Below are 16,288 nucleotides of genomic sequence, written 5' to 3'. Positions count from 1 at the left end.
ACGCAGACTGGAACTGGGTGTGCCGGTGTCAGCGGCGGATGACGTCAGACACGGTGGCATAAGCGCGCCGACGCGAAGGCTTTCGGGGAATGTAGTCTCCAGCCGCGCCACGCGTCTCGGCAGGCGGAGGCCCTCTTGGTGCGCGTACTCACCCCGCTTCCCACTTAGCGCCCGTAAAATGTGAGGGGACGCAAGTGGGCCTCCTTTGACCTCTTTAAAAGGGCACACTTAGCTCTTCCTATTACTAATTCGAAATTTGGTGGTACAAACCCTTCTAACCTGCCTTCTCACCGCCGCCACGCTGTCACATCCCCTTTTAAGATGCTTAACCTGAGGGAAAGCCAATTTGTGCTTACTAATGGATATTGAAACTTACAGTCTAGCCCTGTTTAAAACTCCAAACTCATACCTTACTCTCAGATGGCCGAATGCCCTGCCTGCTCCGCGCATGGGTGAGGGGAGAGTGAAGGAGAAAGAAGATGCCCGTTTGCTGCGTTAGGTCCTGTTTGGGGGCCGGTGGCCTGCCCTCATCGGGAGATGGGCACCTGTCTGGGCGCGGCATTCAACTTCGCCCCAGTCCCAAGTGTTCATTCACAGCGGGCGGTCTCTCATCTCTTTGGCCCCATGCAGTGCTTGCATTTTTTTTAACCCCTTGGCAGATGGGTCATCCCCCAGCTTGGTGCGGCAGTCACTGGGTCACAGCCCTATGGCTCCTGCCATCCTATTTTCCTTCCCTCTTCTGAGACCCCCAGGCACAGAGAAAAGATTTGCCGCGGTTTTCGAGAACCGCCCCCAGCTTCTTGTTTGGTTAGCTCCCCATTCATTCTCAAGGGTCTTGGTTTCAATGGTCAATTTATATAGTCACCCTCTTCAGCGTCTAGTGAAATCCTGCCTTGGGATCTTTGGCAGCAAAGAAAACAGTTGGAGTGGCCTTATCCCTTGCTTCCTAGGCACAACATGAACTCGGACCCTTAGAGGGCTTCATGATCTGCTGGTAGGGGCTACTCCAGCAGCAGCCGCCCCTCCTTCAGAAATCTCGTTTCGCCCCTGCCTGTGTTTTGTTCCTCCCCACCCCCTCACCACCGCATATACACTCTTCAGAGGTAGGTACACGGCAAGCTCTCCCAAGAAGGGGGCCTGTGGTTTGCTGGAGATGGAGCCACCAAGCTCCAAGGATTTCTGACGTCCCCAATATCTCCAGTTATTCTCTTGGTGTCGGAGTCCCCCCCACCCCTCCCCATCCTATGGAAAGGGCAGAGGCCTTCACCCCAGGGCTATAAGGCCCCTCTCCTCTGGATCTGAACCTAGTTATATGGTAACATGTCAGTGGAGGCCCAAGAGCAAGAGGTTGTGTGAATCTTAAACCTCCTAGAGTCTCCTGTGGGACAGGGTGTCCGAGCCTTGTGGTACCCTTTAGAATGCAGAACACGAGATTTTGCCTTTGGGGTTTTATCAGCAACTCCCAGCCAACAGAAAAGTTCCTGTCAAAATCCTGTGATAACTCTTCTGAAAACAAGCACTAAAATTCAAGAGCAAATGCTAATTGCTAGTTTCTTAATGCATACAGTGTAACAAAAACCCCGTTAATTATAATTAATACTTATCTGTTCATAGTGCAATAAAATACCATGTATATACTTCAGGTCCAAATTCTTGGTTCCTTTATCCACTGTGTCCAAAAACTGTTCAAAGGAGTGTTTTTCCAAAATAACAAGGTTTTTACTGAAATGTATTATCAAAAATCAGTTTTCTCCTCCCACCAACTCCTGCAAATAATCACTTGGGTTCTGGATCTACAGGAAGTTCTCTGCTCCCCTGCCCTTCCCCCCCTTCTTTTTAACTGGTCCCTAAAGAGGCATTTACAGGGAGTGGAAATGACTTTGCTTGATCTTGACAGTGCCAAGAACCTTTTTTCATTCTTAGGGTTGGATCAGCTTTTCACCCTTGAGAAAAGGAATGTCTATTTTTCTTCTCCTAAATCCTCCCAAATGTTTGATGTACAGGTCAAACAGGCTCATACCCTGAGGGGAACCAAGCTTTGAGGGAGGAGGGACCGGATAAAAGCAAGGAGGCAGACTTTAAAAGAGTTTGAACATTCAGAGTTGCACATACGACATATGCAACATCCTTTAACACAGGTTAGTATTTTGCCATGTTTGCTTTTAAAAAAGAGAAATGATGCTTTAAGCTTTATTGTATTCCTTCCTACCCTCTCCTCTGTAGCCCCAGAGGAAACTACCATTCTGAAGCTGATATTTTAATACTTCCCTACTTTTACTTCATATGTTTATTAAAAATAGGTATTTAAAGATTTTTAAGTTATAACACCTCACACTTTACGTATCCCTCAACTTTATTTTCTACACTAGCCTCATTAAGACATGTACATCCAGCACAACCATTTATTACATATTTGAGTATCTCCTGTGCTGAGGACACAGCACCGAATAAGATGCAAACATTGCTGCCCTCGATCACCACGCTGTTTACTTGCCATTTGTGCACTTTTCTTTTTGTTATGCTTCAATAATTTGTCTCCTCTTCCCCCCACCCCCAAATTCCTACTTTCATGGAGTTTACCTTCTAGAGAAAGACATATAATAAGTAAAATATTTAGATGGTGGTAAGTATTATGGGAAAAAATGAAGCTGAGAAGGGGGATAGGGTGTGCCATGGAGACGGCAGGCTCTTTTGATAGGGTAGTCAAAAAAGGGCTGTTGAGAAAATCTGGAGCAAAGATTTGGAGGAGATCAGGGATAGACTGTGTGACATCTAGGGCAATGGACTCCAGGAAAGGGAACAGCAAACGTACAGGCTCTAAGGTGGAAGCTTGTTGTGTGTCTAAGTTACTGAAGAGGTTCAGTGGGCCCAGAGCAGTGATAAGGAAGTCGTAGTGGGGGGTGCCTGGGTGGCTGTCAGTTAGGTATCCAACTTTGCCTCAGGTCATGATCTCATGGTTCGTGGGTTCGAGCCCCAAGTCGGGCTCTGTGCTGACAGTGCAGAGCCTGGAGCCTGCTTCGGATTGTGGCTCCTTCTCTCTCTGCCCCACCCCCACTCACGCTGTCTCTCTCAAACATTAAAAAGAAATTTTTTTTAAAAAGGTAGTAGTGGGACGCCTGGGTGGCTTGGTCGGTTAAGCGTCCAACTTCGGCTCAGGTCATGATCTCACGGTCTGTGAGTTCGAGCCCCGCGTCGGGCTCTGTGCTGACAGCTCAGAGCCTGGAGCCTGTTTCAGATTCTGTGTCTCCCTCTCTCTCTGCCCCTCCCCTGTTCATGCTCTGTCTCTCTCTGTCTCAAAAATAAATAAACGTTAAAAAAAAAAAAGGTAGTAGTGCGTCAGAAAGATCAAATAGGGAAGCAGGTGGTAGCAATATTATGTACAGGTTTTTAATTTTTATTCAGTGAAACGAAAGCTATTTGAGTACTTGAGGAGATGAATGACATGATCTTAGGTCACTAAACTATCACTCTAGCTGCTAAACTGTAAACAAAGGGGGGCAAGGATGGAAGCAGAGAAACCAATTAGGCCTTTACAAATATCTGGGCCAGAGATGATGATGGTGACTTGGGTTAGGGTGGCAGAGGGAACAAGAAATGGTCATCTGCAGGGGCGCCTGGGTGGCTCAGTCAGCTGGGCGTCCGACTTTAGCTCAGGTCATGATCTCACAACTCGTGAGTTCGAGCCCTGCATCGGGCTGTGCTGACATCTCGGAGCCTGGAACCTGCTTCGGATTCTGTGCCTCCCTCTCTCTCTGCCCCTAACCCACTCACATTCTGTCTCTGTCTCTCTCAAAAGTAAACATTAAAAAAATTTATTTAGAAATGGTCATCCGCATATACCCTGGAAGTTAGCATACAGGACTTACTGAGGCTTGGATGTGGGGTGCAAAAGAAAAGAATCAAGAACAGTTCCCCAGTTTGGGGACTGAGCAACCAGAAAAATGGGGTTCTTTCTCCAGAAGGAAAGACTGAGGGAAGAACATGATTATGATAGGGCTGGGAGGAGGAGATCATGAGTTAGTTCATGGACACATTAAATTCAAGATGTGTTAGGCATCCAAGTAGGGATGTCACATACGCAGCCGATCATACAAGTATGGAATCCTGTGCTAGAGATACAAACTTTAAAGTTGCCAACAAGTAGATATTTAAAGCCATGAGACACAGTGAAAGGCACAATGAGTGTGACTGTAGAAAAAGAATCCTAAAGATTGAGCCCTAGAAGAATTCCCATGTTTAAAGAAAGAAATTTAAAAAAACTGGAAGTAGCTGTCAATAAAATATAAGGGGAAGTGTGATAACCCAGAAGCAAGCAAAAGAAATGTGTCAAGGGTGAGGAAGAGATGAACTGTAACAAATAATGCCGAAAGATCAAGCAAAAGGACTGACAAAAAAAACCCAGTGCATTTAGCTACATGGAGTCCCTCAGTGCCCTTTAGCAAGAGCAGAAACAAAGACCTGACTGGGAGGGTTGCAAGAAAGAATGGAAGGAGAGGAAGTGGAGACCATGCGCATTGGAATATTCCTCTTAAGTGAAGAAATGGAGTGGCAGGTGGAGGGGGATGCAGTGCGTATATTTACAAATATATATTTAAGATGAGAAAAACCACACATTACTATGTTAATGGGAAAGATTCAGTAGACAAGGGGGAAAAAAGATACAGAAAAGAGGACACCTGTAGGAGCGATGTCCTAGTTTAAGGACAGGATCTAATACAAGAGAAGTTGGCCGTAAAGAGAACCAAGCATCACCCATAGTAACAGGAAGAGCAGGAAGAACACAGACAAGATGCACATAAGTGACAGTAGTTATCTTCTAAATGCTTTTATTTCTCACTTAACTAGGACACAAGGTCTCCAGCTGAGTGAGGACTGGGTAGAAATGCTGGAGGCTGAGAAGAGAAAAACTATAAAATTATAGTTCAGGAGACTGGGACCTTAGGAGACTGGGACAAATGACTGGACTAGGGAAACAAAAGTTTGAGGTTTGCAGTCAGGAATTTAAGGTCTGGCTACTCACCATGGCTCTGTTTTTCTGCAGTCTCATCTAGCTCCATGGGGACAGGAGTGATATAAGCAGAACTAGAATTTTTTTTTTTTTTTCTTTTGGCCAGATGCTCTGGTTACTTCACTTAAAACTGTTTTGTATTTAATTATAATATGCCACAACCTATTAACCACTTCACTTACTGATAGACATCTATCATGCGTCCGTATTTTTACTACTGCAAACACTGCTGCAATAAACATCCTTGTGCATCTTTGTGCTCACGCAGGAGTTTCCAGTCCAGGGTACACACCAAGTAGTGGAAATGCTGGGCCATGAGGTACGCTCAGCTTTACTCTTAACTGGATATTGCCAAGTTACTCCCCCAAATCATTATGTTTATCCTCTCACCAGCACTGTGTACATGTTCTCATTACTCCCCCTCCCAGACTTCTAAATTTTTGCCACCCTAATGGGTATGAACTAGTATGATGGCTCAGTCAGTTTTAAGCATCCGACTCTTGATTTCAGGTCATGATCTCACAGTTTGTGAGATCGAGCCCCGTATGGGCTCTGCGCTGACAGCATGGAGCCTGCTTGGGATTCTGTCTCTCCCTTTCTCTCTGCGCACCCCCCCCCCCCCCCCCGCCTCACCAAATAAACTTTAAAAAATATATAGTATCTTATTGTCTTCTTTTGTAAAATTCTGATTTCAAGATTAAACATCTTTTCATTTATAAGCCAGTCTTCTTTGTCTAACAACAGATCTCCATTCCATCGCTCACTTAGTAAAACTACAAAAGTACCTACTATGTGCCTGGCATTGTGATGAGCAGGGGAACAAAAAAGTTACCAAAATAGAAATAGACCCTGACTTCCCAGAACTCACAATCTAGTGTGAGGTGGAGGTGGGGAGAACACCAAATAATCACAAATACATACCATGGTAACATAAAGCACATTAACAGTAATCTCTGAAAATTTAAAAGAGGGTGACCAATTTAGTTGAAGTAGGGAGGCAAAACCTTCCCTGAAGTGACATTTGCATTTCAACAGCTGAGTAAGAATTAGCTAGTTCAGCAGCTACAAAGAACCAGGCACCATCATCAGCATGGCTAAGAACTGGAAAAGTGTTTTCTATCTTTCCATGCTGGCACAGAGGTGTGCTAGATGCTGTGACAGAAATAATGCCTGCCCTGGGGTCCTTCCCCAGACACACCCAGGGACCAGGAATGGGATGTTTTCTCCTGGCTCCCTTCTGCAATTTTGGACTATTACTCCTGTGCTATTGTATCCAGTTTATTCCTGTACGAGTCTCACACCATCTGATTATACTAACATATACACACTGACCCAGAAAACTCATTTTTGGATATTTTAAGAAAAATTCTATAAAAAGGAAGGGGTGTTTCAAAAGATAAAAGTATTAAATGTCATTATTATGAAAGCCAATAACAAAGTCAATCCAAATGTGTCCCAACAGTAAGGGATTTAAGGAGATCTTGAGACTGTATAGCAACACAGAAAATATTTACGAAAAATGGTGCTTCATGTATGGGCAAATGTAAATAACAACTTGATATATTAAGGTATGAGGGTTATGGGTGAATTTAGGGGATTTAATTTACTAAAGTAGTCAGGAAATGTACTGCAAAGCCCTTGACCATTTTCTCCCTGTTTGGTCTCCAACCTTACGTATCACCGTATCCCTTCATCCACTCCTCCCAAAACAATACTACGTTACATGCACCTCCTTGAACAGAACATGGCTCTGGGTACATCAGAGTTAGAGGTAAAAGGCCAGACAGTCCTGGGTTCAAAGCCTCAATCGTCCATGGGAAATACTACCTCAAGGGAATTGCTTTACCTCTCTGGTCCCCCCACCCCTGTTAGAAAACAAGGATACGTGTATTAGGTTTCTTTAATGCAAACAACAGATATCTGACAAATTAGCTTAATCAAAAAAGGGTAATCACTGAACTGACAGTAGGGAGTCCACTGAATCCCAGGAAGGGCTTCAGAAATTGAGCCAGGTCCAAAAGGATCTCAGGATTAGAAATGAGAGTACCCGGGCACCCAGCTGGCTCAGTCAGTTAAGTGTCTAACTCTTGGTTTGGGCTCTGGTCAGGATCTCATGGTTTGTGACACCTGCGCTGACAGCGTGGAGCCTGCTTGGGATTCTCTCTCCCCACCTCCCGGCCCCGCCCCTCCTTGGCTCTCTCTCTCTCAAAATAAATAAACTTAAAAAGAAAAAAAAAAACTTAAGAAAAAAGAAAAGAAATGAGAATACCATCATGTCAGCTGCATCCCCTCCTACAATTGAACTCCTCTCTCTGGTAAGGAATTGGGCTCTAGGCAGTTCTAGAACTTCACCTTTCCAGCCTAGCAACACAAAATAAAAATGGCCCTGTCAAACCTATTTTGAAAATATTCTGGCAAAGGACTCTGGCTCAGCTAGGTAACAGACTTGCCCCTAGAACTATTACTGAGACCCAGGGATATCCTGACTTGTGTTCCTGTGGTCAGTACAGCAGAGATCTTACAAGAGAAAGAGGGAGGGAAAAGTTGGGCAAAGACAAGAGCTACCACAAGATCTAGAACAAAGAGTTGTAAGGATTAAATGAAATGATGGTTGGGGCGCCTGGGTGGCTCAGTAGGTTAAGCGTCTGACTTCAGCTCAGGTCATGATCTCACACTCCGTGAGTCTGAGTCCCATGTCGGGCCCTGCGCTGACAGCTCAGAGCCTGGAGCCTGCTTCAGATTCTGTGTCTCCCTCTCTCTCTGCCCCTCCCCTGCTCATGCTCTGTCTCTGTCTTGAAAATAAATAAAAACACTAAAAAAATAAAAAAATAAATGATGGTTATGAAATATTTCACACAATTTCTTTCTAGTAAACATTCAATAAATCGTACCTATTATTAACTCACCTGACTGTGATAAGATTAGCAGTCAATCCCTCCTTCTTGACACACCATGGTTTTAATCTTAGCCATGTTGTGAAAACTGAAAAAGACAAACTGACTCCCATTCAACTAAGAAGGCTATTTATTGAAATAATACAATGATGTTACAAGGATGCATTTCATGTGGCCTAAAAAGTTGGGTGTTCGTAAGTGCATGGTGCCTGGTTGCTGGAACTAGAGAATCCTCTGCTCAATCAACCACGCATACCATGAACATTCTGGGCTCCTTCACTATGAATGAAGATGTGCTGATATTCAGACACTGGTTGATCTAGGCCAAGCTCCACACACAAACCAGTGGTTTTCTTTGAGTCTTCTGGAACCAAGTCTTTATAAACTTTCATAAAGGTAGGATAGCACTCAACTGGTTGCAATTTATGTCATTCTTGCAAACAGTCCTCTATGAGATCCCCAATCGGCAGCAAATAAGCTCCTGATAAGAATGGTAGCCACTCAGTAGTGGAGGGTTTATGTAGAATTACCCGTTGTCAAACTACGTATCAGACAACACGTGGTCTTGGCACTGTGTGTGTGTGTGTGTGTGTTTAAGTATGGAACATCACAAACAAGGTGTTTTTGAACAGTTAATGTCTTGGAAGAGCAGATTCTCATCTTGTTCCACTTATTGGGCTGGAAACCACACATTTCAGCCCCCACGCACATTTTTCCTGCAAAGAATTATGAAGAATCATTGGGAGCTACCTCATGTGGTCCAGGATGAGACAAGGATGATGGATCCTGCTACTTGGCATGCAAAGAAGGCAGTAAGGAAGGCTTACCATCGCCACTACCCATATAACTCCATCTCATGATTCATCAGAGTGGGAAATTTTTATTATCTTAAAGGGGGAGAGGCTCTTGTGTGAAAGGGGTCCAAGTGTACACTTGCTTCCAAATTTCTCTCCACTGTTGGCACCATGAACAAACAAAGGTTTAGGAAATTCCTTTGGGATAGCCCCTGGGAGGCATGAGAGAACATTAGGGATTGGAGTGGGCTATGGAAGCTTAACTTAGGCTTTACGGACAGAAGAGCAGCACTGAACTAAAAAAAGTAAAGGTCATTACATGGATTCCCTAAACTGATTTAAAGACAAATTTTATGACAATGGGTAATTACATTTATACTTCTCCACAGTAAAATTAATTTGGAGAAAATTTTCCCTGTTAGTCTTGTGTTGTTTTCCCACTGATCCAATATAGGAAGCTTGGAGCAGTGATTTTTCATGGGAGTGTCATAAAAAACACAGTAAGAGAATTTAATAGATTTATGAAACTGACATATGTTAGATTAAAGTATAAACATTACACTTGGGAAAAGGCAAAAAGTCACTAGTAGTTGAACTATTCACAGCTTTTGTTAACATTTTGGTATGTAAGCCCCCAACAAGTTGTTTAAAATAGGCCCATGACAAATGTGCATGTATTTTGTTGTCTCTGATGCTTTTATGAATTCCCGAAGTATCCAACTTGAGTGCTCATCAAATGTTTGTGCATCTGATTTATTTCAAAATTTACTTTAAAGCCCTCTGAATTCCAAAATACCTTTTCAGTGGACAGACCACTGAAAGATCCAGGCAAAAGAATCTTTTTTTTTTTTTTGAAAGGGCAAAAGATCCAGGAGATCTGCATTCTCCACCCAGCTTTGCCATCATAAGCTCTATCACACGGTGCAAACCACTTCACATCTTTGGCTTTTGGTTTCTTCATCTGTACAACGAAGTGGTTGAACCAGTTGATCTCATTCTTTGAATGACGAATTCCTGGGGGTGGAACTGGTTTCCATGGTGAATTTAACTTAAAAGCTGCAGATGAATGCAGTTGTCAAGCAATTTTAAAAGTAAGTTTTGGTCATTACTGCAGGAGTTTTATTTATTAAAAAAGGCTGTAAACAGAGTGACAAGTCAAACTGTTCAAAGTTGATGATCTCCTGCACAACTGTATTTAAAAGCTTTATAAAGTCCAATACATAGGCATATCATTTCCAACTGGTTATATATGATGTTTGTAGTTGTTTTTACAAAAGTCTGTAATCAGATTTGAGAATGTAGCTTCTATTTGTTAAAAAACATGGTCTACTAGCATAGAGCTTTCTTCTCACACCACACACATGCACACGCGTGTGTGTGCGTGTGTGCGCACACACACACACACACACACACACACACACACACACACAAATTCATTACATTCTCAAGCTTCCTCTCCATTAAGAATCTTCTGATACTGAATATGAACAATATTTTAGCTAAAATTTTCTGCTATTCCTTAATTTCAGGGTTTCTACAGTTTATTTCGTGTATGAATTCTCTGATGTTTAGTTAGCGCTGAGCTTCTACTGAAGTTTTTCCCGCATTCCTTACAAGCATAGGGTTTTTCTCCAGTATGAATTCTCTGATGATCATGCAGATTGGTTTTCTTTCGAAAGGCTCGCCCACATTCATTACATTCATAGGGTTTTTCTCCAGTATGAGTTCTCTCGTGCTGAATTAGGGATGAACTTTGACTGAAGGCTTTCCCACAGTCAATACATTCATAGGGTTTCTCTCCAGTGTGGGTCCTCTCATGTTGAGTAAGTGATGAACGTCGACTAAAGGCTTCTCCACATTCATTACATTCATAGGGTTTTTCTCCAGTATGAATTCTGTGATGTTCTATGAAGCTTGTACTCCTTTTGAAAGCTTTTCCACATACATTACACTGATAGGGTTTCTCTCCAGGATGAGAAACAGGTTGTTGATTAAAGTTCTGCTCACATTCATAGGGGTTCTGTCCGGTATGGATCCTCTGATGATCAGTAAAGTCAGTGATGTGACTGAAGTCTTCCCCACAATCATTACAATGATAGGATTTCACTTCATTGACAGTGCTTTCATCTTGAGTAAGAGATGAGCTGTGCTTGAAATCTACACTGTAGTTATTGCTTTGGTAAGGTTTGCCTCTCTTATGAATCCTCATATGCTTATAAAGGGACGGGCTCTGACCAAAAGCCCTCCCACATATGCTACATTCAAAAGGTTTCTCTCCTGTATGAGTCCTTTCATGCTGGACAAGAGAAGAACATCTACTAAAGGCTTTCCCACACTCCTTACATTGGAAGGGTTTCTCTCCACTATGTGTCACCTCATGTTGAGTGAGGGATGTGCCATGCCTAAAAGATCTCCCACATAAATTGCATCGATAGGGTTTCTCTCCAGTGTGAATTCTCTGGTGTTGAACAAGGGAGGAGCTGCGCTGGAAGGCTTTCCCACAGAGACTACACTGATAAGGTTTCTCTCCGGTATGAGCGTTCTCATGCTGGCCAAGCGATGAGCTATGCCTGAAGGCCTTCCCACACACATTACATTCGAAGGGCTTCTCCCCAGTGTGAATTCTCTGATGCTCAGTAAGTTGTGTCTTCCAGAGGAAGGTTTTTCCACAGTCAGTACATTCATGGTGTTTCTTTCCAGGATAAATTCCCTGATCTGTACCATTGGGGCAAGCTCCCTCTCCTTTATGAGTTTTCTCGTGTTTAGTAAGTGATGATCTATGAATAAAGGCTTTTCTACATTTGTCACATTTATAAGGTTTCTTTTTTGCAAGGATATTACTCTGATTAATTATATCTGAATTCTGTCCCAAATTGCTTCCAAGTGTATCACATTCACTAGGCCTTGAAGGAACATTCAGTTGTGTAACCAGAACTGTATTCAATCTGGGGTTTTCACCAAATTTATTTTGCTGAAAATTTTCCTCTGGTGTGATTGTTTTCTTCTGGGTGGATGCATCTGGCCCCAGATATCTTTTCCAGTTTTCCTGGTGTCTTTCTAACTGGCTACTAACATCCCAAGTGTTTTCGAATGTGGCACGTGAAAGGCCATCTGCACTACGGGATCCTTCAGATACACTCTGCTGCAGATGTGATGATTTGCCTTCAGGCCTGGTCTTCCAGTCTGAAAGAAATCCAAAGTGCAAAAGTCCCCTATTCCCTCCTATTGAAACAAACTGCTACAGTAGGAATAGGGAAATGAAAGAGATAAAAACTATTCATGATTCCGTCTTGAAATTAATCCAGGAGTTTGGAGAGAAGAGCCAAAATGAAGGAAAGGAAGAGTAAAGAGAAGCGACAGTGCAGGTTGCAGAGCCAGAGTGCATGGCAAGTGTAGAATGAGGAAGCCCACCTAGGAGGGCTGGTTACGAAGTAAGGGAATAAGTGAGCATGAGAATGTTGGGCACAGATACTACTGGAATAAAATCATGGTATGTCTTGCAAGATCCTATCTGCTCTCCATGCTTCTTGTCCATTCTACAAATTATCCCCAAATCTGTCTTCCTAATACAGCCATTTCACAATTTCTTTAAAAGTTACCTCTGAGGCTCCAAATCTTTAAATCCTGCTGAGAAGATCTGCAGCCACTGATGTAACTGAAATCATTCTTTGATATACTTGGAGATCAATGGCTATACTTCACAAGCTGAAATAAAATAATATTTCAGGAGGCAAATCATCCTTGCCTTTACCATTAGGGCTGTGGTTTTTAGTCTGAGTTCTGGTTCCATACTATTCACCTCTCTTGACCAAAAAGGATTTTACTCTGACTAATAAGTTGATCTCTAAACCCCTGTTTAACCTCAGAATACTAGTAGCAGATAATTAATTAGTTTCTAGGTTCTAAGAATGGTAACTTTTAAAAACTAAGGGGAAGAAGGGTTCTGGAATGATGGAAATGTTCCATATCAAAATGAATTTGGATTAGATGGGTGAATGCATTTGTCAAAGTCAACGGGATGGTACTTAGAAGAGTTGTGTATCTTATTGTATGTACATTTTTCTTAACAAAAAAACATAAATACTGAATTCTGGTTAATGATACATATGAAGTATGCAGAAGTGAAATGTACTTGTGCCGGCAACGTAGTTGGAAATGCATCAAAAAGACAGACTGATAGACAGGTGAAGAATATGTAATAAAGCAAATATAATAAAACGTTAACAACTATAGAATCTTGGTGGTAGGTATACAGTGTTCACTGTATTAATTTTTTTTAACTTTCCACACGTTTGAAAATATTCACAGTAAAATGTTAGGAGGGAAAAAAACCAACAACAAGGGACCCTAACCCCCCAAATTCCTTACCCTGAAATAACATTCAATTCTAATTTCCCAAGGACGGAAAATGCTTTGACTTTCTTTTAGAATACTTCTCAGAGAGACATTCAAGAAATGCTTGTTGATACGAATGAATGAGAAAGTTCTCTCCCCAACCATATTCCAAAACAATCAAGTAATTCCTGACTGCCTTCTATGTGCTCTGCAACACAGACTGAATACATAGACATATAACAGTTTCTTTCTCCATGCGTTTGGAATCTTAGAAATAAGACTTAATCATCTGACAAAAAAGGAAAACCATCAGATGGTATATTTTTAAATCTGAGTTTGTGTAGTAAAGATGATATAAATGGTACTTGTGATCAGGGGAGGAAAAAATACACATATTAGTATATATTATGTTTATGGACAGACACCTTGAACATAATATATAGCTTTGGATAGGGAGAAAGCATTATCCAATGAGGGAAAGTGTACACTACTTACAGAAAACATTAAAAAGAAGTTCAACCCAAGTGAAGCTTGTTTTAGTGAGAACAAAAAGAGAATACTGGAAGGTATGATAGGGGACCTTTAAAATGAGTGGGAGTTTCTATTTCCTATAATGAGCTACAGGGAGTGACCGCAAGAGCTTGTCAAAGGCGGGTGGTTTATGAAGACAAAACGTTAACATCCAATATGGTCCACCCAGTGATGAGTAGAGAAACAAAACATGGTATGTCCATACAATGGCATATTATTCAGCAATACAAAGTAAGGAGGTACTAAAACATGCTACAACATGAATGAACCATGAAAATATTACACTAAGTGAAAGAAGCCAGTCACAAAAGGCTACATATTATACAATTCCATTTACATAAAATACCCAGAAATGGTAATCCATTGAGAGAAAAAGATTAATGGGTGCAGGGGTAGCGGGGAATGGAGAGTGCTTGCTAGTGGGTATAGGGTTTCTTTTCGGGTGCTGAAAATGTTCTGTAGTTAGATAATGGTGAAGGACGCACAACTCAGTAAATATCTGAAAAACCATTACATTGTAAACTTTAAAAAGGTCAATTTTATGGTATGTAAATCATATCTCAAAAAAGCTAAGATTAAAAAAATCCAATATGGGTTATAAAAGAAAACACAGGGTGAGCAATTTCAACTGGGAATTCTAGTAATCTCCACCCAGGGCCTGGTTTAGGAGGAAAATAACCTGAATTGCAGGAAAACACTAAACTGACTGGGGTGTCTGGCCTGAGGGATTAGAAATCCAGTGGTTTCTAGTGGGCAAAGTAGCAAAACGTGCTGGCTGGGGATGAAAGATGATTTAGACTCTAGGTATTTACTTGCATGGGACTTCTACATGGAGAGGTCCTGTGAGAAGGGAAAAAGGTGACCAGGGTAGAAGTAAGGATGATTTCTGAGTCCACAGTAGAGATTCAAGAGCTGTAACTACCAGAAGGCAGGTGCCCTTTTAAGGTGGTAACAAAGAAAGGGGAAGAAGTTGGAGAGCAGACTCCTTAAGGCAGATTTGCAAACTCCTTACGGCAGTCAAAGACCTAAAGCCAAGAAATACTTAGCGAGCCAGGATACCAGGCGAGGATGATATTCCAGGAACTGCAGGGAGAGGCAATGAAGCAAACTGGCATAAAGGCATGATGGAAAGAAGATGGTACTACTCCCTAGACAGGTTTTGTAGGAGTACAGTCAGGGAGAGAAGTCGGACGGAGGTTAGGAAAAGGCAGAGAATCAAGGCTGTATTTCCTACAAGTCTGGGGCCAGTGACAGTAAAAGCAGCAAGACTAAAGAAGATGGGAGTTCAATTAAAGTCTGAATGAGTAAGAAAAGGGATCGCTAATAATGAGAGACTGAGGACACCTGAGGAGAAGACAATCCAGCAATAGGGTGACAGTATAGGGAGAAATGGTATTCTGTGTAGGACAAAGGGGCACGTTTTCCTCTAATGCCTGCCAGCAGCAGGAACACCCTATTGGAGAAGGGAGACAGAGAGAAGTGTCATCCAGGAGATGGTGCAGTCTCCTGCAGGTGCAGAAGCTCCCAAGGTACCAATTTGAAGGTGCTTCCCCCCTCCCTCAGCTGTGCCACTGTCTGTATTGATTCCTGCACGCCTGACTCCCCCTCGTTTACCTGGACAGAAAGGTCTTTGGATTTCTCCCTCTGATATCCATGGCTCTTCTCCTTGTTCCAATTTGAAGATCACCTCTGGCTTGGAAACTTGATATCCTGCTCATGGGTAAATACACAAGATTTGGTTGTTTGTGCAAGTGGACAAAGACCCCTCCTATAAGTCAGTACTAGTCCTTGATCGTCAGGAACTCTGAAGGAAAAAAAAGGTGCAACTTGAGGAGTCATGCAATCAAATGACCTATTTCCAGTTCTGCAAAAGAAAGAACTTCACTTAAAGAACAGTCTCAGAAAACTGTAAAGCTGAGTCCCAAAAGGGAGAACAAGCTCTAATGGTGAACATCCTCCTCACAGCCACCCGATCTACGAGCCCCACAACCTTAGCAAATGAGAGAGGAAAGACCTGCCAGTAGGCAAGATACTGAATTGGTCCTTACCAAGAGAAACCAGGTGGCTATAGTTCTCCAGCATCACATCCCTGTACAAGCGCCTCTGAGCAGGGTCCACGTGGTGCCATTCTTCCTGGGTGAAGTCCACAGCCACATCTTTGAATGTCACGGATTCCTGTAGGATCACATTCCTGTTCAACTAGGGATCAACATCAAAAATGTTCCCATGGCAATACTGGGAATATACTGTAGGGTCATCAGGAACAGTGATCACACATTTGATATCCTGTGGGGGCAATGTTGGGTTAAACATACTAGATGTTTATGTAATTTTGTAAAGGATCCAGTATGGCAGGCAGGAAAGTCATGAGGGGCAGTATGTCCTGCAATCCCATATCCCTATTAGCTGCCTTGTTTTCCTGCAAAGCCAAGCCTTGTCATACAATCACCAATTCCTCACTGCCCATGCACTTCCTTTGTTAGAAAATCCAAATACAGCGGGGAGTAAAAACAACAGCCCTCCTTTACCCGCATCACCAATCCCACCATGCTCCCTAGAAATAATGACTGTTTAACAGTTGGGTATTGCTTTGAATTGCTTCATAGAACTCCACATGCAAGTATCATAACATATTCTTGATTACAACCAACAGCACTCCATGCATCTGTGGAGAAGATCCAGATATTCCCACCACTTACTGGGCTCTAGCCAGGCTCACCTTGCTG

General features: G+C 42.5%; 1 protein-coding gene across 2 annotated transcripts in view; it reads right to left on the bottom strand.

Annotated features, from left to right (window-relative positions):
- Positions 1 to 9,201: 9,201 nt before the first annotated feature.
- ZFP90 (ZFP90 zinc finger protein) overlaps positions 9,202 to 16,288 on the bottom strand; it is a 37,312-nt gene continuing 30,225 nt past the window's right edge. For both annotated transcript variants that reach the window (XM_042918627.1, XM_042918626.1), the window contains exons 3-5: positions 15,611 to 15,737; positions 15,177 to 15,272; positions 9,202 to 11,879 (exon numbers count right to left, since the gene is read on the bottom strand). In XM_042918627.1, the coding sequence (XP_042774561.1) occupies positions 10,231 to 11,879; positions 15,177 to 15,272; positions 15,611 to 15,737 (1,872 nt within the window). In that variant the 3' untranslated portion in view covers positions 9,202 to 10,230. The remainder of the gene's footprint in view (positions 11,880 to 15,176; positions 15,273 to 15,610; positions 15,738 to 16,288) is intronic.

The sequence above is a fragment of the Panthera leo genome, chromosome E2 (genome assembly GCF_018350215.1).
Source record: "Panthera leo isolate Ple1 chromosome E2, P.leo_Ple1_pat1.1, whole genome shotgun sequence".
NCBI classification, from domain to species: Eukaryota; Metazoa; Chordata; class Mammalia; order Carnivora; family Felidae; genus Panthera; species Panthera leo.
The sequence above is the reverse complement of the archived record's forward strand: the minus strand, read 5'-3'. Positions and strand labels throughout refer to the sequence as shown.